The sequence below is a fragment of the Prionailurus viverrinus genome, chromosome B4 (assembly GCF_022837055.1).
Source record: "Prionailurus viverrinus isolate Anna chromosome B4, UM_Priviv_1.0, whole genome shotgun sequence".
Taxonomy (NCBI): Eukaryota; Metazoa; Chordata; class Mammalia; order Carnivora; family Felidae; genus Prionailurus; species Prionailurus viverrinus.
Window position 1 is genome coordinate 129046802 of NC_062567.1, and position 22245 is coordinate 129069046.

Consider the following 22245-nt stretch of genomic DNA (forward strand, 5'->3'; position numbering starts at 1 on the left):
CCACTATCCCATAGACACTCCTATAAGGTGGACGAGGAGGACCATCCCTATTTCACAAACGAGGAGTTGAAGCCAGAGAGACAAGGGACTTGTTTATGGATGCCCAGCTGTCTTTGGACAAGGGCTTTGGTCCAGACAAAAGTTCTTCCTTCTCACTGAATGTAACCTTTCTCTGACAGTTGAAAAGCACTTTCAGAATTTGTAGTGCTCTCAGAACAGCATTGTGAGGTTTCTCATGGTACTGTAATGGAGAAAAATACTGTTTGTTTGCTCTCCTCTGCCCCTTAGCTGATAAGTACATATATGCCAAATCCACTTGTAGCTAGAAGGAAACCTAGAAAAGAGATAAACACTGAACATGTGCCATTTACTAAGTGCTTGATATATATTGCACCATTTATTTCTCCCCTACAAGAGTCTTAGCAGGTAGATAATGTTACACCCACTTTGCAGACCAGGAAATTGAAGTCCTGAGGTGTTATATGAATTATCCAAGGGTACTGGGTTAGAAAGTTGAAGAACTAGGATTTGAGGCCAGAGCAGCCCTCTCTATCACACAGTTTTCTGTAATGAAGAACCTGCTGGAAACCTGGCTCCAGAGAGTTTAAGTGACATCTGGGTATTTATATCTCACTCCTGCTGAATGTATCTGGAAATAACTTTACTATTCATTCCTCCTCTTTTTCCATGTAATAACCTCCAAGGTAGTCTCCTTCCCTCTAGTCTCTCTTTGTAGAATTCAAGGTGCACATGCTGGCTCACACACAATTCTTTTCTTGTCTGTAGGATCTGCCTACCCACTGAGTTCAGACTAAAGTGCAAACCCTTTGTCCTAGCAGACAGCCATTGTCTTCCTCCTACGAGCGGGTCTGGTCCTCAAGCAATCTAGTCCACTAAATATGTGTGCACTGTCACAATCTTTTAATTTGAGCAGGATCTCTACACATTTAGAGGCGATTGTTACTTCTCCTTTCTAAATCAACGTTGTTGAAGTATAAATTACATAGCCCACCCTTCTGTGTGTTTGAAAGCCACTTGTTCTTTTGGATTAGAACAATAGGATGTGGGTTGAATGTGGATCCAGTTAGCCATAGCCTCAGGGCTTTACACTTGAACTTGAGCTGTATTCTCCCATGCTGCCTGGCTTAGCAACTGGCAACACCACATTGTAGCTATTTGACTGACTGACTGACTGACTGACTGACTGAATGAATGAATAAATGAATGAATATAGATAGTATAGCCCAGTGGTTGAAACCATCAACTCTGGAGCCATGAATATGTGGGGCCATGGCTTTGAGCAAATGACTTTACCTTTCTGAGCCTCAGTTTCCCACCTATAAAGTGAAGGTAATAGTAGTACCTACAGCATGTGGTTATCACAAGACTAAATGATATAATGTGAGTAAAGCACAGAGCTTGGCACAGAGTTAATGCTCAAAAAAATGGTAGGTATTGCTATTATAATAAATACGGGTAGGATGCAGGCTAGGGCCATACGAATCCTGTGCAACAGTGGGCCATCACACTGGCTTGAACTTAACCTAAGGGTACTGCAAGCATTCACACTAGTCGTTTTTATTTGCTTAATCAGCAAACAAAAATACGAAACACTTGGTGGGAGACAAAGAAAATACCTATAGTGTTTGCCTTGTGGGAAAAGCTTCTACCTGGGAATCCAGGGACTTGGGCTCTAAGTCCCGTCTGGCCCAAACTCACCTTGTGATGTGGGGTTAAGTATCTCCTTTCTTTGGGCCTCAGTCTTTCCACAAGAAGGTATTGTTATAGGTCAGATACTGACACTAGCTCAGGCCAGATTCAGCAGGATTTTCCTTTCATTCTTTCTCTCACCCTGCTGGCCTTCACAGTATCTTAGAGCCATTTGAACTGATTGCCAACATTTAAAAATTGAAAGTTTCACATAACGTTTTTAATTTCCAGAGTTTTTAAAACATGGGAAGATAGGGGGTGCCTGGGTGGCTCAGTCGGTTAAGCCTCCAACTTTTGATCTCAACTCGGGTCTCGATTTCACAGTCATGAGTTCAAGCCGTCCTCTGTACCTGGAAATACGTCATATGGTGATTGTGTGCCTTTTCAATATCATGCTAGAGAATTGCTCGCAAACCCACAGAAGGGCCATCTGACTCTGGGGAAATTTAACCCTAAAAATTGATGAGGATCCAGTGATGTTTTCCAACTCTGTAAAGTTAGAAGTTCCCTTGGAGGAAACAGATAAGATGCAATCATTTTTGCATACCTGATGGAGACAATAATCCCAAAGGTTACAGTTTTATTATCCTATAGGGTATGGAATATGATTGGCAATCATAATCCAATATTCCGTTAACTCTTCTCAAACTCTTTCCAAACCAGCTCTGTCATAGTGTTGGTTCCTTCATTAACGATTAAGTAAGCTTACTCTTTATGGGTATTATAATCATTTTTTTAACAACTGATAATTTATTACAAAGTTTGGAGAATCGTATTTTTAATTTCTTAAAGGTGCTAACGTTTTGTCATCACATAAGTCCCAAAATTGTTTGGTTAGCTATTTGTTACTAATGTTACTTATAATATAAAAATCAAACATTTTGAGGTATGAATGGCCTACAGTAGAATTCCCACATATGAAGTGTACAAGGCTGATGATTTTTGACAAGTGCGTATACTCATGTAACAACCACCCCAATCAAGATGGAGACGTGACAATGATATTTTCAACAATTTGAGAATTTTTCTTTTAGGCTGCAGAGAGGGGGCCCTGTGTTTTCAGAAACGTGGTTATTTATTTCTGGTGTTAAAAAAGAGACGACAGACCCCAAAGGGAGTCACTTGTGCTAAGCCCTACATTGGCAAACCAAGACTCAACACCCAAGCTAACTGCAGCTTCAACCCCCACTCCCTGCCCCAGGAATGTAGCCTTTAACCAGTTACCTGGTCAGGACTAGTGAGATAATCTGCCGCTCCCCTTAACAAGGAGACCTTGCCCGAAGTGTGCATTCTTTCTTTTTTTTAAGTTTACTTATTTATTTTGAGAGAGAGAGTGCAGGGGAGGGGCACAGAGAGAGGGAAGAGAGACAATCCCAAGCCGGCTCCACGCTGTCAGAGCAGAGCCTGATGCGGGGCTCGAACCCACAAACTGTGAGATCATGAACGGAGCTGAAGCCAAGAGTCGGATGCTCGATCGACTGAACCACCCAGGTGCCCCCAAAGTGTGCATTCTTTGCTAATGATTTCCTCTCCACCTTTTAAAACCTTTCCTTGTCTGCAGCCCAGCGAAGCTCTTTTCTATTGCTAGATGGGCTACCGCCCCATTGATGAATTGTTGAATAAAGTCAATTTGATCTTTAAATTTACTCAGGTCAATTTTTGTTGGGAACAGTGGGCAAGAACGATTGTCTTGATGTTCATGGTGATAGAAGGGATACAACTTAACGTGTCAGGAAACAGCCTGATGCTTCACTGTTTTGTTTTGTGTTGTGTTGTTCTGTCTAGCGGACTCCATGTACTAAGGAGCCTCTAGTTCTGAGAGCTACTGCTCTCCCAGGGCCCACATATCACTGCAGTAAACGTGGGTGACAGGGGCTTGTGAGACCATGCCCCGGAGAATGAAACAGTGAGTGATCTACAGACAAATGCGGGGTTCTCGGGGAGTGGCGCTCGAAAGGAATCCTGTCGAAGAGACCAGGCCAACTGCAAAATATAAGTCATGGCTCTTCCGAGTCAGAGAATTTCCGGTGTCAAATCCCAGGCAAAAGAAGATCAAGAGAATCAGGGCAGCTTTTCAGTGGCTGAACCCTCTCGACGACTCCCCCGGGCAAAATTGTTCCAGGAGATTTGGTCTGTCCACAGTTTCTTTGGCTTTGGAGTACTGATTTTCCATTAACAGGGGAGCCTTGCAAAATCAAATACCGTGTGATCAGACATTTCATAGTCTGTAATGGGGTTCCATATTTATTTATTATTTTTTCAAAGTTGTGTTTCTAAGCCAGCTTAAGATTCTGCCAGGCAATGGTCTACGTTTCAACTCAAATGCAGTTCTACAAATATGGGCCGAGAAGTGCAAGTGGGAAGGGTAAGCTAGTTATCACAATACAAGTGAGATGATAGTGGCTTGGACAAGGATGATAGAAACAAGGTGGTAAGAATTGAGAGGGAACATTTTGGAGGTAGAGCCACCAAAATGCAGATGCACTGAACGTGTGTTACAAGAGTCAAGTCAAGGGTGATTCTGAAGACTTTGGCCTCAGCATACGAACAAATTAAAGTTGCCCCTAACCAAGATGGGAAATACTGAGGGAGGAACAAGGTTGAGGCAGAAAGTCAGAAGCTCCATTGGGACATGTTAAGATATACACTATATATAGAGAGATATAGATAGAGAACCCGTAGAGTGTGTGACTCTTGATTTCATGGTTGTGAGTTCAAGCCCCATACTGGGCGTGGAGCCTACTTAAGATAAATAAATAAATAAATAAATAAATTTAAAAATAATAGGAAATTACAAAAACAAAACTAGGTAGGAAAGAGACCTATTTTATTTTTTTAAGTTCATTTTTATTTTGAGGGAGAAAGAGAGAGCATGAGTGGGGGAGGGGAGCGAGATCATCTCAAGCAGGTTCCACACTGGGAGAGTCCCACCGGGGCTCAAACTCCAAACCCTGAGTTCATGATCTGAGCCGAAACCAAGAGTTGGATGCTCAACCCACTGAGCCACCCAAGCACCCTGGAACTATTTATTTAGAACGAGAAATCACAACACAAATTGTGCAAGAAATCATGCCATTATAGATTGCAATTTGTGACCTTAAAAACCTGACAAATAGGGGCGCCTGGGTGGAGCCTGCTTGGGATTCTCTCTCTTTGTCTGCCCCTTCTCTGCTCGCACTTTCTCTGTCTCTCTCAAAATAAACACATTTTTTAAATCTGACAAACAACACAAACATCACAAAATCCAGAAAAGAAACATATTTGTTAGTTTTCTTTTTCCTTTTTAAGCTGAATATGCTTTGATCACCTCTTTAGATAACAACGATTTTGTATGGTCACTTTCGATAATGAGAATGGAAAAGTAATTTATTTTTTCCTCTAGCATGTTAGATCGAAAAATTTTTAATTACTTTTTATTTTCATTTTAAGTTCCAGTATAGTTAACATGCAGTGTTACATTAGTTTCAGGTGTAAACATGTTTATTATTGATAATTTAGGAAAACCTCTTCCAATGCCACAATTCCTTTTCAGTAATGTCATGAACATTTTGAGAATTGTCAAAGTTGGGGGCAAGCTGTATCAAATTTTTGTCATATGAAATGTAATTTTTCAGGTAATTTCAAGCTTCCTAGTGCCCTGATTAACCTTAAATAATCCTTTCATTGAAGACGCTCATCGATTACAGTGAGTGGTGGGTATATCTTACACACTGGAAGGCCAGCAAAAACTTCACACACAGAAGAGGATCACATAAATATATTCTACGAAACTCAGAGATTCCCAGCTGGATTTCCTCTAGCTGAGTCCCAAACGCCACTAAATATGACACAGGGAAGTATGACACAGGAGAAATCAGATTAGACGGAGAGTTTTAAGCAATTGCTGTAAAAACAGTACTTTTGCAAATTTTACAGAAACAGGGGTGTCTAACTGGCTCAGTTGGTAGAGCACGTGGCTCTTGATCTCGGAGTTGTGAGTTCGAGCCCCACGTTGGGTGTAGAGACAACTTAAATAAATAATTTTTTAAAAAAAGAAAATCTACAGAAGCAAAGGACCATATGAGCACATTGCTGAGACCCTCCTCAAGCCACAGAAGAGTCTTGGGGAACCAAAGGTCCCTAAATTTTAAGCTTTAATTCTACTGATGTTGGCCGGCTGGGTCTGAGGACCCAGATGGGGCCCTCCAGGACCAGCCAAGAGGGTTCTTGGCTTGGGGCATGATCCAAACATGAAACCAAGAGCCAGGAGGAAACATGAAACATGAGCAAGGAGGAAATGAAAACAGTTCACTGGAAAGTGTACGAGATAGAGTATAGTAGATGGAGTATCTGGGAGAGTGGAAAGGAAAGGAGAGAGAGTCTCTGTTGCTTGGGGTTATCTGTTTATTATATCAGAAAAGGGCCCAGGAAAAGGATGACAAAGGCGAGTGACAGGTGAACAACAGGTGTTATTTCATAAATCACTTTAGGTAGGAGGGACTGATGCCAGCTTTGGCTGGGGTTTGTTTGAAGCTGATGTTCTGGAACATGTTTGGGATCCTCATCTTCTTAGATGTTATCAGGTGTGTGGGGGCCTAAGAAGAAACTCAGAGAATGATTAACTTTCTTGCTTTCCCCTTGGAGTGGGAACACAGCTTCTTTGGTTTATTGAGACGCAAGGTGCGATACAAACAAAAGTAAATGTGGCCTAGCAGAAAAACAGCAGAGAAGCAGTCTTTCTAAAAATGGGGTCCCTTCAGTTTCCCTGTCTCACCGTGATGGTTATCACCTCTTGGTGATAGTTCCAAGGGAAGGCAAAGCAAAAACCTGACACAAAGAGCTGGGATGGGGCAGGGCATCGCCATTCTAAATAGGATGCTCATAGAACGGAAGATAGAACCAGAGCGAAACTTGCACCTATCTGGGAGGACTGCATTCTATAAGCGACACCAGGTTAAATGTGAATGCGAAAAACCCGAGGTGGACTGTGCCTGGCAGGGAAAAAGCTGGAGTAGCTGTTTTAAAAGAGGAAGCAGAGGCTGGGGCCTAAGGAGGGTGAGGAACACTCCTAGTCACACAGCATATCCGCAGTTGAGCAGGGACTGGAATCCAGATTTCTGTTTGGTGTCGTGGCTGGGTAGATGACCACACTAAGGCCCTTGGCCCACACGCCGGTTTTCGCTGGTTTGTTTTAGAACCCCATCTCTAACTGGAGGACTTCTCCAGGAGGCGCACCCACCCTACCTCCCGATTGGAAAAAGACCACAGCCCGAGCTTGGAAGCTGCCGGCGTGGGTCGCAGGGCCGCCTCTAGGGCCCCACATCACAGTGGGCCTCCCCTTGCCTGCTCCAACCTTATTGTCCAAAGTTGGCAGGCGCCTTGTGTCAATGACCTCTGGCTGCATGGGACCAAGTCTCAACTTCTAAACCAGTAAGTTTAGTCTTTCGAAGCCAAACATTTGAAAACATTCCTTGCTGCAGGCAAACTGCTTACACCTAAATCCAACATCAGGCCCCCATACCCGAACTTCCTTTCTTGCGGGAAGTCGCCAGAGGAAGCTGTCAGCCATCTTTTGTGTGGCATCATTTCTGGTTTCTCTTTGCCCATTCTTTGTCATGCCGAAGCAGTTCACTCTTTCTTCTGAATTTGCGCAAGCACTACAGACTCCCCCTTCCTTATACAGCCTCTAGTTGAAGAAGGAAGAAAAATTCAAGTGTTTGCCGCTTCCGCCCTTCTTGACGTGGCGGCTCCCTGAAGACTTCCGGTTTCCCGGCAGGCCCGGTAGGGGCTGAACTTCCGGCCTCACGACGCAGGCGCGGGCCGCAGTTTTCGCTCTCTCTGGCTGTGTTCGTGAGTGCCGCAGCCATGTCTTATCCCGCTGATGATTACGAGTCCGAGGTAAGGCTGGCCCTGCGCGTGAACTGAGCTCCGCGAAGGAGGCAGAGTTCTTTGGATGTTGGGCCCCGCGGCGAGACGGCGTCCGGGCCTCTCTGGGAGCCCTTGCGGGCCGCGACCGCCTCCGGCCTGCCTCCCTGCGGGCGCGGCCCTCATGCTGTTCCCACTGCTTGCTGCTACTCACCAGCCCCGTCTCGGCCCGCCCACTTCGCATGTCCGGTCTCCTCGTTCTCTCCTTTTGCGAGACCGGAGACGGAGGCTGCTTATGGAATCCCATAAGGATTCTGTGTGTCTGTAACTTAGCTCTTACGGTTTGGGCTGCCCCTTGTAAAACTCCGTTGGTTCCCGCGGCCTCTTGTGCTTTGCTCTACCTTATTTGCATCCGTAACGTTGTATCGCTGTCTTGTTTATTCTCCCTTCTCTCACAAGCGTGTGAGTTTCTCCAAGGCAGGGACTGTGTTTTATCCACTTAGTACCCTGCTTATCCTAAACATTGTCGAACGAACGTTTTGGGTTCACGAATTGGTGACCGTTTCCGTCTCTTTCCTTAATAGGCTGCTTATGATCCCTATGCTTACCCAGGCGACTATGACATGCACACAGGTGAGACCATGGACTTGTCTGGCTAGCTAGGCACTTCTAGGGTTTGGCACCTTTTGAAGGTCTCAGAACAGCTTTGACGGGCATCTGTTAAACGCTCTTTCTTCGTGGTCCTGGTGTGGAGTCAGTTATTAGTTCTCAGAAGAAGGGTGGTATAGAGCCTAATAAACCAGGTCTTTTTCATGTTCCACCTCCGCGTCTCAGAAGAGAAAGCTTACTATCCTGGATGTGGTTTCCTTGTCAGACTATTCGCTGAAGAAGAAAATCTTGTGAAAAATTAAAGAAATTCAAACCAAGCCCAAGTGAAGTATTTTTGGAAGGTTTTGGGGTTGGGGTTTCCTGAAATGTAGTGAGTTGGTTTGACTTAGTCAGTGCCGTGCATTGTTGGAGGTACTTTGTCCAAGGTGTTTCATTTAGTCCTTAAAACAGTTCTATAAAGTACCTAAATTAAAGTTGTCTCCCTTTGGCAGATGAGAAAACAGAGCAGAGAAGTTTGGTAACTTGCACTGTTGTATTGGTAGAAAATGGCAGTCATTCATTCATTCATCCAAAAAATATTAAGTGCCTACTAACTTTCCCTTCCCACAGTCATCTTCTCTCTTCTAACACACATATAACCACATGGGTACACTGAGTACAAGGTTCTTGCCCTCTTAGGCTTCAGGTTCTAGTGGAGGAAAGAGATTATGAACAAACATATAATTTTAAGTAGTGGTGCGTTTTTTGAAGAAACCGCGTACCGGGATTGAGAGTGAGTTGGGGACAGTTATATTTCTGAGTGCTTAAAAGGGAATTATACCTGATTTGTAGACTTCAGTTTAATTTAGAGGATGGTCTTGCCCTTTTGTTTTGTAATGTATGTGGGTTTGAAAGCACTTGGTAAAGTATTTGTTCTGTCCAACCTTTAGGAGATCCAAAGCAGGATCTGGCTTATGAACGTCAGTATGAACAGCAGACCTATCAGGTGATCCCTGAAGTGATCAAAAACTTCATCCAGTATTTCCACAAAACCGTCTCAGATTTGATTGACCAGAAGGTGTATGAGCTGCAGGCCAGTCGCGTGTCCAGCGACGTCATTGACCAGAAGGTGTATGAGATCCAAGACATCTATGAGAACAGGTACAGACTGCTGGCTGAAATGACCCTCTTTCTAGGTGGACTGGTTTAGTGATGCAGCCCCTGAAAAGGGTGCTGTCTAATCACTTCTCTGTAAAGAGAGAGCCCAAGGGGTTTCTGTGATTCCTTGGGGGAGACATGTTACTTTGTTGGACTGTATTGTCAAAACTCATACAGGGTCTGGGGCGCCTGGGTGGCTCAGTCAGTTAAGCCTCTGACTTCGGCTCAGGTCATGATCTCACAGCTTGTGGGTTCGAGCCCTGCATCGGGCTCTGTGCTGACAGCTCAGAGCCTGGAGCCTGTTTCAGTTTCTGTGTCTCTCTCTCCCTCTGCCCCTCCCCTCCCCCACTCACCCTGTCTACTCTCTCTCTCAAAAATAAATAAACATTAAAAAAAACGGGTACCTGGGTGGCTCAGTACGTTAAGCGTCCGGCTTCGGCTCAGGTCATGATCTCGCGGTCCGTGGGTTCGAGCCCCACATCGGGCTCTGTGCTGACAGCTCAGAGCCTGGAGCCTGTTTCAGATTCTGTGTCTCCCTCTCTCTGACCCTCCCCTGTTCATGCTCTGTCTCTCTCTGTCTCAAAAATAAATAAAAACATTAAATTAAAAAAAAAAAATTAAAAAAAACCCAAACTCATACAGGGTCTAAAATAATAACACCGTGATCAGTAATTATAGCAGCTGTTACAGTAGTACGTGCGACCAGTGTAAATCAGGCAACGTACAGAATGCTTTTCCTGTGTTTTACTCATTACGCTTCTCAGTAAGTAACCCCATGAAGTAGGTAGTATTGTTTTCCTCATCTTACGGATGAGGGAAACAAAGCACAGAAAGGATAAGTCACATGGCTACTTGAGTTTTGAACCTGCACATTTCTGACAGCAGAGCCCAATTTTTAAATTACTGCACGACTTTTTTTCCTAATGTGTATTTACCGAGAGAGTGAGAGTGCGCGTGTGCAACACGCAAGCTTGGGAGGGAGATAGAGAATCCCAGGCAGGCTCTGCGCTGTCGGCGTGAAGCCTGACATGGGGCTCTGTCTCACGAATTGAGAGATCGTGACCTGAGCGGAAATCATGAATTGGACACTCACCCAGCTGAGCCCCCCAAGATGCCCCACATTACTGCACAACTTAATGCATAACAGGGTGAGCCACGCTTTGACTGGTTTTCAGGGGATTGCCCTTGTGTAATTGGCATTAGAGATGAGACAGGTCAGTCAGGGTCAGGATAGTCAGGAATGACTTCACCCAGGAAGCAGAATTTAAACCATTACTGAGAGGAGGGATGGACAAAACTGATAGCCAGAGGCTTATTGGATCAGTGAATAGAATTAATCCCTGAACTGTTTTTTCCTTTCTCCTCACATCTTCCTAGTTAAAAGTGTGTAGCTTGGTACTGTCCCATAGAAATAATAATGCTAGCCACATGTGTAACAATTTTTTTCATCAGCTATGTTTAAAAAATATAAAAAGAGGGGCATCTGGCTGCCTCAGTTGGTGGAGCTTATGACTCTTGGTCTCAGGGTTGTGAGCTTGAGCCCCACGTTGGGTGTAGAGATCACTTAAAAATAAAACTTTAGGGGCACCTGGGTGGCTCAGTCGGTTGAGCGTCCGACTTCGGCTCAGGTCACGATCTCACGGTCTGTGAGTTCGAGCCCCGCGTCGGGCTCTGTGCTGACAGCTCAGAGCCTGGAGCCCGTTTCAGATTCTGTGTCTCCCTCTCTCTCTGCCCCTCCCCTGCTCATGCTCTGTCTCTCTCTGTCTCAAAAATAAATAAAAAAAAAAACATTTAAAAAAAAAAAAATAAAAAAAAAAATAAAACTTTAGAGGCACCTGGGTGGCTCAGTCAGTTAAGTGTCTGACTTCGGCTCAGGTTGTGATTTCATGGTGTGTGGGTTCGAGCCCCGCGATGGGCTGTGTGCTGACAACTCAGAGCCTGGAGCCTGCTTCGGAATCTGTGTCTGTCTGTCTGTCTGTCTCCCTCCCTCCATTCCTCCCTCCCTCTCTCTCTCTCTCTCTCTCTCGTCTCTCAAAATGAATAAAAATATATAAAAAAAATAATAATAATAAATAAGACTTAAAAAATAAGTAAAAAGAGTACAAGGGGAATAATTTTAATTTATTTCAACATCTAAAATATTACCACTCATAATCAGAATTAAACCGTTAATGAGTTATTTTACTTTTTTTAATATTACACATTTTAAATCCTATATTTTGTATTTATAGCACAACTCAATTTGTATATGTTGGAAATACTTGATCTCTGTTTAAATTTTCTTTTTTTAATGTTTATTTTTGAGAGAGATCAGGTATGAGTTGGGGAAGAGCAGAGGGAGAGGGAGACACAGAATCTGAAATAGGCTTCAGGCTCTGAGCTGTCAGCACAGAGCCCGACGCAGGGCTGGAACTCACAGACCGCAAGATGATGACCTGAGCCGAAGTTGGATGTTTAACTGAGCCACCCAGGTTTCCTTCTATTTAGATTTCATAACATTTACAGTTGAAAAATCAGATTCACATACTTAAATAATTCTAAATATACTTGAAAGTTTTCCAGAAACTGAGTTAGATATTGGTTTTTTTAATTAAAATTAAAATTTGACATTCATTTCTTTAGCACAATAATCACATGTGGCAAACAGAGCTGGAGCCAAGCGTGTGGTACACATTTCCATAGGAGAATGTGTGGTGAGGAGAATATCTGGCGCCTTGGAAAGTATGTTCCTTTGCAGATGAGTGGGCAAAGGGAGGAAATGGTAAAGGAGACGGGGCAGAAAGAAAATCTAGATAGTATAGGCGTAGAGAGTAGTGTCAGGAAAATAGGTAGTAAGTCAGCAGAGAGAAGTGGCACAGGAAACCAAAGAGACTTTGAAGAAGGGAAGGGTCAACAAACGTTAGGTGTTCTGGTGAGATTGAGTCAAGGAAGGAGCCGGTTGATTTTGGCAATTGAGAAGTCCTGTGATCACCAGCCAGGTCCGTTTCAGTGGAGTGGCGGAGGCAGGAGCCAGATGGCAGAGGGTGAGAAATGGAGGATGACAAAGGAGAGGTAGCAAGTGTAGAGGACGTAAGTGTTGTGGAGATGCTTTGTGTTTTGTCGCATGTCTTGAAGCAGGAACTTGAGCATATTTCTGTGCTGAACGGAAAGATCTGGAGAAGAGAGAGAGGTGGGAGTTGAGGAGAGTGGGAGAAAGTGGATGGAAGTAGCTCCTAAGGGGATCAGGAGGGAAATTGAACGGAAACCTCTTGTAGGGCTGTGAAGCATCGTGGGCAGCGGTGTTTGCATGGGATGCTGCAGGTCTGTGATGGCATCAGACCACAACAAACAGACAGATTTGCTTCCAAGTTTGGAAAGGAGGAGGAGACACGGCGCTCCAGGAGAGTAGGAAAAATATTGCTAAGGGAGAAGGGTGGGAGTATCTAAAACAGGTATCAGATCAGGGAACAGCAAGCTGTTAAGTAAGACTGGAGTTCATGACACGGAGGCCGGAAATGATCCTGAAGAGCACGGTGGTTGCCTAACTGATAATTTTTTTTAGCGTTTATTTCTGAAAGAGAGAGCGTGAGTGGGGAAGGGGCAGAGAGGGAGGGAGACACAGAATCTGAAGCAGGCTTCAGGCTCTGAGCTGTCAGCGCAGAACCCAGTGCGGGACCCAAACGCGTGTACTGTGAGATCGTGACCTGATCCGAAGTTGGAGCCCCACTAACTGAGCCACCCAGCTGCCCCATAAGTGATAAAAAGGAGTGTTTACCGTATTGAGAAAAGTTGAGGTGCAGAGTTGGGTATAGGAAAGTTGTAGACGTGGAGGGCTTTGGCCCTGGCTTCGTTTCTGTGACGCCTTCCCCTTTGTGAGCCTGGGTCCTTATCTGTAAAATGTGAAGGTTTCTTCTTCTCAGGTCCTTCCTGTTTTGGACTTGTAGAATTTTTGTGCTTGGTTTTCAGCTGGACCAAGTTGACTGAAAGATTCTTCAAGAATACACCCTGGCCTGAGGCTGAAGCCATTGCTCCACAGGTTGGAAACGGTAGGTATGAGCTCTTTGTGTTCTGCGCGCTGGGTGGGATCCCGCGACTCAGGGGTCACTAGGAGGCTCAAATGATCTGTGCCTTTCACTCACTGTTTTGTTTCCCCAGGACTTCGTACACCTTAGACACTTAGTAAAGAACTTGTTGAGTGAAGGCTGAATAAACAAAGAGGGGACAGAGACCTCTCAAATGTGGTGAAGCTGAAATTGAGATCTTCGTCCTGACTTGTTTCCATTTCCCTCTGTAATTTTGGAGGTCATTATAGTCGCTTGGGAATGGGCTCTCTGGCAGCTTCCTTCCACCTTTCACTTTATGATGGTTTTTTTTTTTTTTAATTTTTTTTTTTTTTAACGTTTATTTATTTTTCAGACAGAGAGAGACAGAGCATGAATGGGGGAGGGTCAGAGAGAGAGGGAGACACAGAATCTGAAACAGGCTTCAGGCTCTGAGCAGTCAGCACAGAGCCTGACGCGGGGCTTGAACTCACGGACCGCGAGATCATGACCTGAGCCGAAGTCAGATGCTTAACCGACTGAGCCACCCAGGCGCCCCTATGATGGTTTTTTTATATATGGTGTGATGTAGGAAGATCCATCTCCACATTTTTACATGTGGATAACTAGCTGTCCTAGCACTAGTTTTCGAAAAGACTGTTTTTCCATTAAGTTGTCTTGGCACCTTTGTTGAAATTGGTTATCATGTAAATGTAAGGGTTTATGTCTGGACTCTCAGGCTTTTTGTTTTTTTTTTAATGTTTTATTTTTTGAGAGAGCGAGTGAGCACGAGCAAGGAAGGGACAGAGAGAGAGGGGGAGAGAGAGAGAGAAAGAATCTGAAACAGGCTCCAGTCTCTTAAGCTGTCAGCATAGAGCCTGATGTGGGGCTAGAACCCATGAACTGAGCCGAACTTGGATGCTTAACCCACTGAGCCACCCAGGTGCCCTTCTCAGCCTTTTTTTTTTTTTTTTTTTTGGTTTATTTATTTTGAGGGTTGGGGGAGGGAATCCCAAGCAGGCTCCACACTGTCAGTGCAGAGCCCGACGCGGGGCTCAAATTCATGAACCGTGAGATCATGACCTGAGCCGAAATCGGGAGTTGGACACTTAACCAACTGAGCCACCCCGGCGCCCCTAGACTCTCATTTTAACTCCATTGATCTATATGTCTTTCCTTATGCTTGGGCCACACTGTCTTGATTATTGTAGCGTTGTGGTAAGTTTTGAAACCAGAAGTGTAAGTCCTTCAACTATGTTCTTTTTCAAGATTGTTTTGGTTCTTCTGAGTCCCTTGGATTTCCATATGAGTTTTAGGATCAGCCGGTCAGTTTTGGCAAAAAGCCAGCTGGGATTTTGATAAGGATGGTGTTGACTCTGAAAATAGAATTAGGGGTATGTTGCTTTTATATTTAAGTCTTCTAATTTATGGACATGTAGTGTCTTTTCATTTACTTAGCTCTGTTTAGAAGTCGCTCTCGGAGAGTTTATTTTCTGTGGTGCTCAGACCTTTTTCTTTGTTTAATATACTGCCTATAAGAATGTAACATTGTGTGTATTAACCACAAAGTCCTGTAATACAGTTGACCCTTGAACAACATGGGTTTGTACTGGGTGAGTCTACTTATACGTGGATTATTTTCGCTCCCATACAGTACTGTAAATGTATTTTCTCTTAAAATTTTCTTAATGTTTTCTCCTCTACAGCTTACTTTATTATAAGAATACAGTATCTAATACACATAGCATACAAAATATGTGTTCATTGACAGTTTGTGTTATTGGTAAGGCTCCCAGTCAGCAGTAGGTTATTAAGGTTCAGCAGTCAGATATCTGAGGAGTCAGAAGTTATTTGTGTGGGCTTTTGACTGTGCAGGGGGCGGTTCTTGCCCCTAACCCCTACATTGTTCAAAGCTCAGCTGTGTATAATTTTATAGGAAAGTAATCACAGGACCTAATAGTGAAAAAAGAGATTTGGTATAAAAGTCACCCCCCTCCCCTTCCATCCTCAAGTCTTCAGTTTCTCTAGAGCTGTCGAGTGCTACCACTTTCTTTTCTTATCCTTCCCATGATGGTCTATGCATACATAAGCAAATAGGAATACCTCTTTTGTTTCTTTTTTACATAGACTAAATGCCATTTCTTTCCCTTGAAAAAAAATTTTTTTTTAATTTTTTTTTTAACGTTTATTTATTTTTGAGACAGAGAGAGACAGAGCATGAATGGGGGAGGGTCAGAGAGAGGGAGACACAGAATCTGAAACAGGCTCCAGGCTCGGAGCTGTCAGCACAGAGCCCAACGTGGGGCTCGAACTCACGGATCGTGAGATCATGACCTGAGCCGACATCAGCTGCTTAACTGACTGAGCCACTCAGGCTCCCCGAAAAAAATTTTTTAAATCATTTTTTTAGTTGTTTTTTTTTGTTTTTTTTGTTTTTTTTTTTTTGAGAGAGAATGAGAATGAGTGGGGGAAGTGCAGAGGGAAGGAAAGAGAGAATCCCAAGCAGGCTCTGCACTGTTAGTTTGGAGCCCGACATGGGGCTTGAACTCACAAACCGTGAGATCATGACCTGAGCCGAAACCAAGAGTCAGATGCTTAACTCACTAAACCACCCAGGTGCCCCTCCCCTTTTTTTTTAAATGTTTATTTATTTTTGAGAGAGAGTGTGTGTGTGAGTGGGGCAGGGGCAGAGAGAGGTGTAGACAGAGGATCAGAAGCAGGCTCTGTGCTGATAGCAGAGAGCCCAGTGCAGGGCTTGAACTCATGAACCACGAGATCTGTGACCTGAGCTGAAGTTGGATGCTTAACTGCCTGAGCCACCCAGGGGCCCCTTTTTTCCTTTTTAAAGTTAATTATATTTTTGGAGCGTATTCTGTATCTCCAGGATTTCTTTTCTTTTTTTCCTTTAATTTTTTTTTTTAATGTTTATTTTTGAGAGGGGCAGAGAGAGAGGGAGACACAGAATCCAAAGCAGGTTCCAGGCTCTGAGCTGTCAGTACAGAGCCCGACACGGGGCTCGAACTCACAGACCACGAGATCATGACCTGAGCTGAAGTCGGACGCTTAACCGACTGAGCTACCCAGGTGCCCCTGTAGCTCCAGGATTTATAAGACCACCCCCAGGTTTGGTGGTTGGTATAGTTGTGTCCACAGCTATGAAGGTTTACAGCAAATGGATACAGAGCAAAATCAGCGAGGGGAAAGAAGACATAGACAGGAATCTAACGGAAACCAGGTGCATGTTACCAGCAGTCCCTTCCCGTGGAGTCACATGGGATGTGCTGTTCCTCGAGCAAGCAGGGAATTGTGACGTGTGAAAAGTTGTCTGTCAGAGAGACTACTTACAGACTTGGTGTCCAACAATTTTATTGGGTGTTGGTTATGTGGGCACATCCTCTACCTAGCACGTACCAAAATTCCAGACCCCCAGAAGGAAAGCAGGAGTTCAGCATGAACCACTGTTGCACAGTTTAGGCATAGCAGACCACTCTTATCCGCGTGGTGAGGACCTTCCTGAAATCCAGGTTCCTGGATGCCAGCCAAGGACCAACTTTACTAACCAAAGGATAGAAGTCTCACACCTGCTTTGTTAGCTCTTTTCTGCTCAGTGTCAGTATCCAAAGAACCAACCCACCCTCTCTCTCTCTCTCTCTCTCTCTCTCTCTTTTCTTTCTTTCTTTCTTTCTTTCTTTCTTTCTTTCTTTCTTTTTTTCTTTCTAGTGGTTGTATCATATTAATAGGATAAATTCTTTAAAATAGGATTTGTGGCTCAGTCAGTTAAGCATCCAACTCTTGATTTTGGCTCAGGTCACAATCTCTCGGTCATGGGATTGAGCCCTGAGTCAGGCTCTGCACTGGGCGTGGAGCCTGCTTGGGATTTCCCCCTGCCCCCTTTTTCTTCATCTCCTTCTCCTCCCCCCTCCCCATGTGTTCTCTTTCTTTCAAAAAAAATAAATATAAAAAAATTAAATAGGATTTCTAAATAAAAGATACCCATATATTTCTGATTTTGATAATGTGACATTGCTTTCTTGGGAGCTGTTACTATTTATTTATGTGTTGGTTTATTAAACAACCGGATGGCAAAATATCTTAAATGATGACGGGAAATGAGTCTGAATGAGATGAAGATGAGATTGAAAGATAAAACAAGGTGAATTTTCTTGTTGCACGTATTCTTGGGGTGTAAGTGTTAAAATTTAAAATGTAGATGTCGTTTAGTCTTTTAAATCCTGTTTATCCCTTTACTCCCTTCAAAGGGGCTAGAACTGCCTGAGGACCCTGGTTGTTTGTGGATTACTAAAGCACCCCTTTGCCATCTCTTTCAGATGCTGTCTTCCTGATTTTGTACAAAGAATTATACTACAGGCACATATATGCCAAAGTCAGTGTGAGTATCTAAGTGTTGTTGGCGTTGTTTTAAACTGTGTGTCGTTTTTGCGTTTGGAACACAACCACTGGTTTATATTGGTTCGGTGTCCAAGAGTGGTTGGCATGTGTTCTCAGCGTTCTTTTAAGACATAACGGGGGTGGGGTGGGGGGGGGGTGGCGCCTAGGTGGTTGATTAAGTTAAACGTCTGACTTCGGCTTAGGTCCTGATCTCACAGTACGTGGGTTCGAGCCCTGCGTCACAGTCTGGAGCCTGCTTCGGATTCTGTCTCCCTCTCCCTTTGCCCTTCCCCTTGTTCACGCTCTGTCTCTCTCTGTCTCTCAAAAAAAATAAACACTAAAAAAATAGTAATAATAATAACAGAGGGAATGATTGAATCTAGCAAGCTGGGTATCTATTCCAGACAAACCGTAATAGGTGATAGCTTTGCTGTCCGTTTTAATGTCTCCATCCCCACAGTTTCTGACTTGCACTCATCACATTGATTGGGTTGTAGGATGCCATCCTAATAGTGTGTTCCTGAAAGCCTTCTTAATTTTTTTTTTTATGTTTGTTTATTTTTGAGAGAGAGAGAGAGAGAGAGAGCACAAGCAGGGGAGGGGCAGAGAGAGAGGGAGACACAGAAGCTGAAGCAGGTTCCAGGCTCTGAGCTGTCAGCACAGAGCCTGACACGGGGCTGAAACTTATGAACTTTGAGATCATGACCTGAGCTGAAGTTGGATGCTTAACCGACTGAGCCACCCTGGGGCCCCCTGAGCACCTTCTTCTGTCTCTGCCTGTGATGTCCTTGCTTTTTTAACTCCAGTGCATTGCCGTGGAGTCTTCGACTCTGAAACATACATGAAATTGTCACCGTGTGTCAAGCATAATGCTTGGCACTTGACACGCATCTGTATTCTAATCCTCACCGTAATCCTGCAGAGCAGGCAAATTGAGGTGGTTTTTCTGAAATTCATACAACTAGTAAGTGGCCAGACTCCTTGAACTCAGGCCTGTCTTATTGGAGTACCAGTGTTCTTTCTGCCACACTCCCCCTACTTTGGGCACCTGTTTGATTCTTCTCTGATTTCTGAATTTTAGAATGACCTAAGTCTCTTAAAATACGATCTGTACTATTTATACACATGATGACTAAAAATCTCTATTATTAGCCCCAGTGTCTCTAAATCCATACTTGGATATCTAGCTACCTATTCCACGTCTCCAGTTGGTTGTCTTTCTGGTCATCTCATCTCAAGTGTAATGTACCCCAAACTGAAGTTTTCTTTTCCCTTTAAACCTGTTCTTCCCATGTCAGCCAACTCGCAAATAATACCACCGTGCACCCAGGTGACTTGGACTGAAAACCTTGGCCTCTTTCTTGACTTCTGTCTCACTTGACTTCTAGCCTTGCAGCAAATCCTGTTCAGCTCTATCTTCAACATACTTCCTGAAACCACCCACTTATCACCGCCATCACTGCTGCTATCCTAGTTCAACGCATTATCGTCTCTTGCCTGGACTGTGTAGCTGCTTACCTGGTGTCCATTTCCACTCTTCTACTAGAGTTTATTCTCAGCCTGGTAACCAGCACGATCCTTTTGAAACATAGTCTCACCAAGTCACACCCTGCCTCCCAATCCTACCGTGACTTGCTATCATACTTAGAATAAAATCCCAAGTCTCAGTCATAGTTCTGCTTGATCTGGCTTCCCCTCCTTTCCTGGGCTCCTGGCCATCCTCGGGCCATCCTGCTGGCCACACTTCAGAGCATATGTACATCACTAGCTGACATCGTATTATTTGTTTACTAGGTTTTTGTTTGCTACCCCCGCTAGAGGGTAAAACTCCACCAGGGCATGGACTTGATCTTGTTCACGGCTGTAATCCCGTGCCTCGTCACTGATGGTGACAGGCTGATTGTTGGAGCATGCGTGTGCACGTGTAAATGAAGGAAACTGGCACCATGATCTGTCCTTAGAGTATTTCTGCCTGCTCACAGTTAACTCAGTTCTCGTCCCCCTGAGGGGTCAGCTTGACCTGACTAGCGAGCTCTTGCTTTGCCGTGGGAGCCACCGGGAGTGCCGGCTGGAGGCGTTCCCGTTGTCAGAGTACGGCAGGGGCTGTGCTTTTCTGGCATCCCAGTGAGAGCTCTCACTACTTTATGTGAGAGAAAGTGAAGATTCTCTCCTACACTTGATGCTTTGGCTCAGGTACTATGTGAGCCATGCTGAATCTAGCTAGCCTATATAACACGGCTTTCTTGGGAAGACCATGGCATCAGAACCCATAGTACAAGTGGTTCTACCACGTCCAGTCTTACCTTTGGTCTGTAATAAAGATTCAGCAGAAGCTTATTGATCTTGTAACCTCTTCATTAGGTACCACATGGGGTACATTCATATATATGGCCAGTGTTAAATCTTGTGGGGGCGTTTCATTGAAAGAACACTTAACCATATTGGGCACTTTTACGACATAGTCTCATTCTACAGAGACATTGAGTACCTTGTCAGAAGCTCAGTAAGCAGTGGGGCTAAAACTCCAGGGCTCTGTTCTTTCTCCCCCGTTACAGATAGCATCGTGTTATTCCCCAGCTCAGAAGCCTTCAGTGGTTCTCTGTTGCCAGCAACATGAAGTCTAGATTGGGGGTCAGCAGCCTTCACTATAAAGGGCCAGATAGGTTTTTTTTGGCTTTGAGGCCATCATGGTCTCTGTTGAATGTGTTCAGCACTGCCTTTGTAACAGCCGTAGACAGTGAGTGCAGGGCTCTGTTCCAGTTGAACTTTTTATTGACAAAAAAGGTGATGGTGGATTTACTGACCCCTCTGGCCTAGATTTCTGTTGACCTGAAAGACCTCTACATTCCTGGCCTCTTCTAGTCTCGTGTAGCCTAGTGTAGCGTTATCTGCTCTCACCATTCTTTGAGCACTGTGACCTTACCTTTTTGCTTTTGTTAGTACTTCTGTCTTTCTTTCCTTCTTTTTTTTTTAATGTTTGTTTTTGAGAGGGAGAGAGGGAGACACAGAACCTGTAGCAGGCTTTATCTAGGCTCTGAGCTACCAGCACAGAGCCTGACGCTGGGCTCAAACTCATGAACTGTGAGATCATGACCTGAGCCAAAGTTGGGACGTTTAACCAACTGAGCCACCCAGGCGCCCCAGTACTTCTGTCTTTCTGCTTCACTAGATCTGCATGCTTGTTCTTTAATGGTCAGTTGGGGTTGTTGCCGTAAAACCTGAACATTACGGTCTGATATTCAGTGCCCCTTTGAACTGCTCTAGCTCTTACGGTCTTCCCTCTGACTTGAGTGCTCTTTGCATCCTCAGAAGGAGAGAGTCACCGTCAGTTCTCATGGGTCTTTAGCCGTCATGGTAGACCATGAGTAAAATACATATATTTTATTTCTTAATATTTATTTTGAGAGAAAGCACTCATGCAAGGGAGGCAGAGGAGCACAGAGAAAGGGAGGGAGGGAGGGAGGGAATCCCAAGTAGGTTCCATGCTGTCAACACTGAGCCCAGTGTAGGGCTCAAACTCACCGTGAGATCATGACCTGAGCTGAAATCAAGAGTCTGATGCTAAAGCAACTGAGCCACCCAGGGGCCCTGAGTAAAACACATTTAAATTAAACATCTGTGCTGATGTCTCCTTTTTTTTTTACAGGGAGGGCCCTCCTTGGAGCAGAGATTTGAATCCTACTACAACTACTGCAATCTCTTCAACTACATTCTTAGTGAGTTTGAGTTTGGCTAAGGGTATGAGGCTGTGATGAGGCCCAGTGCTGGCCTCTAGCTTTTTGTTAGCAGAATTTTAATATGCAAGTGGAAGGGGGGATGTCCTGTTATTCATGGTCTTTTTAAGAGAAAAAGTAGAAAATGTATTCTATATATAGCCTTACCAAGTGGGCATAGTTTGCATCTGACTTTGCTGTGATCTCCCACGCAGATGCCGATGGTCCTGCTCCCCTTGAACTACCCAACCAGTGGCTCTGGGATATCATTGATGAGTTCATCTATCAGGTATCTGGCCAGCCGTGATCTCATTTGAAATAACTAGTCCAACAAAGGAGCAGCAGTTACCATTCTTTGCATTGTTAAAAAGATGCTTGGGATAAAAATGTCCCCATCATGGTTGGGGATATCCCCTGGTGGCGGTCCTCAGTGTCATGGTTTTCTGAAGAGTCAGTGACGCATAAGAGCTCTGGGTATCAATTTGGTAGTTGAGCTGACTTTCACCAAGCTCTTACCTGACCTTGAGAGTTGGTCTGATAGGGAGAATAAAGGCTTCCTAGGCTTTGGAGTCAGGTAGAAGTGAGTGGGTGCTGGTGTGGGGGCTCCCACCTGGTAGTGTGTAACGTGGACATGTTGTTTAAGCTCTCCCAAGTTTTACTTTCCTCTCCTAGGAAACAGAAATGTTGTATGCCTTGACTGTGATAGTGGTTATATGCTAGATAAGAATAAAGCAGAACATTAGCATCAAGGCGGAAACATTGCCTGTCTTGGAGTGCTCCTATGGAGGCTCCACCAAGAACTGGGTCAGATGTCAAGTACAGCA

The 22245-nt window shown here is 44.4% G+C and overlaps 1 protein-coding gene across 2 annotated transcripts in view; it reads left to right on the forward strand.

Annotated features, from left to right (window-relative positions):
• The first annotated feature begins 7484 nt into the window (after positions 1 to 7484).
• EIF3L (eukaryotic translation initiation factor 3 subunit L) overlaps positions 7485 to 22245 on the forward strand; it is a 28236-nt gene continuing 13475 nt past the window's right edge. The window contains exons 1-7 of one of the 2 annotated variants that reach the window (XM_047865141.1): positions 7485 to 7587; positions 8139 to 8187; positions 9093 to 9303; positions 13246 to 13325; positions 17648 to 17709; positions 21355 to 21424; positions 21637 to 21710. In XM_047865141.1, the coding sequence (XP_047721097.1) occupies positions 7555 to 7587; positions 8139 to 8187; positions 9093 to 9303; positions 13246 to 13325; positions 17648 to 17709; positions 21355 to 21424; positions 21637 to 21710 (579 nt within the window). In that variant the 5' untranslated portion in view covers positions 7485 to 7554. Of the gene's footprint in view, positions 7588 to 8138; positions 8188 to 9092; positions 9304 to 13245; positions 13326 to 17647; positions 17710 to 21354; positions 21425 to 21636; positions 21711 to 22245 lie in introns of those variants that run through there. The other variant, XM_047865142.1, reaches the window with a different exon arrangement.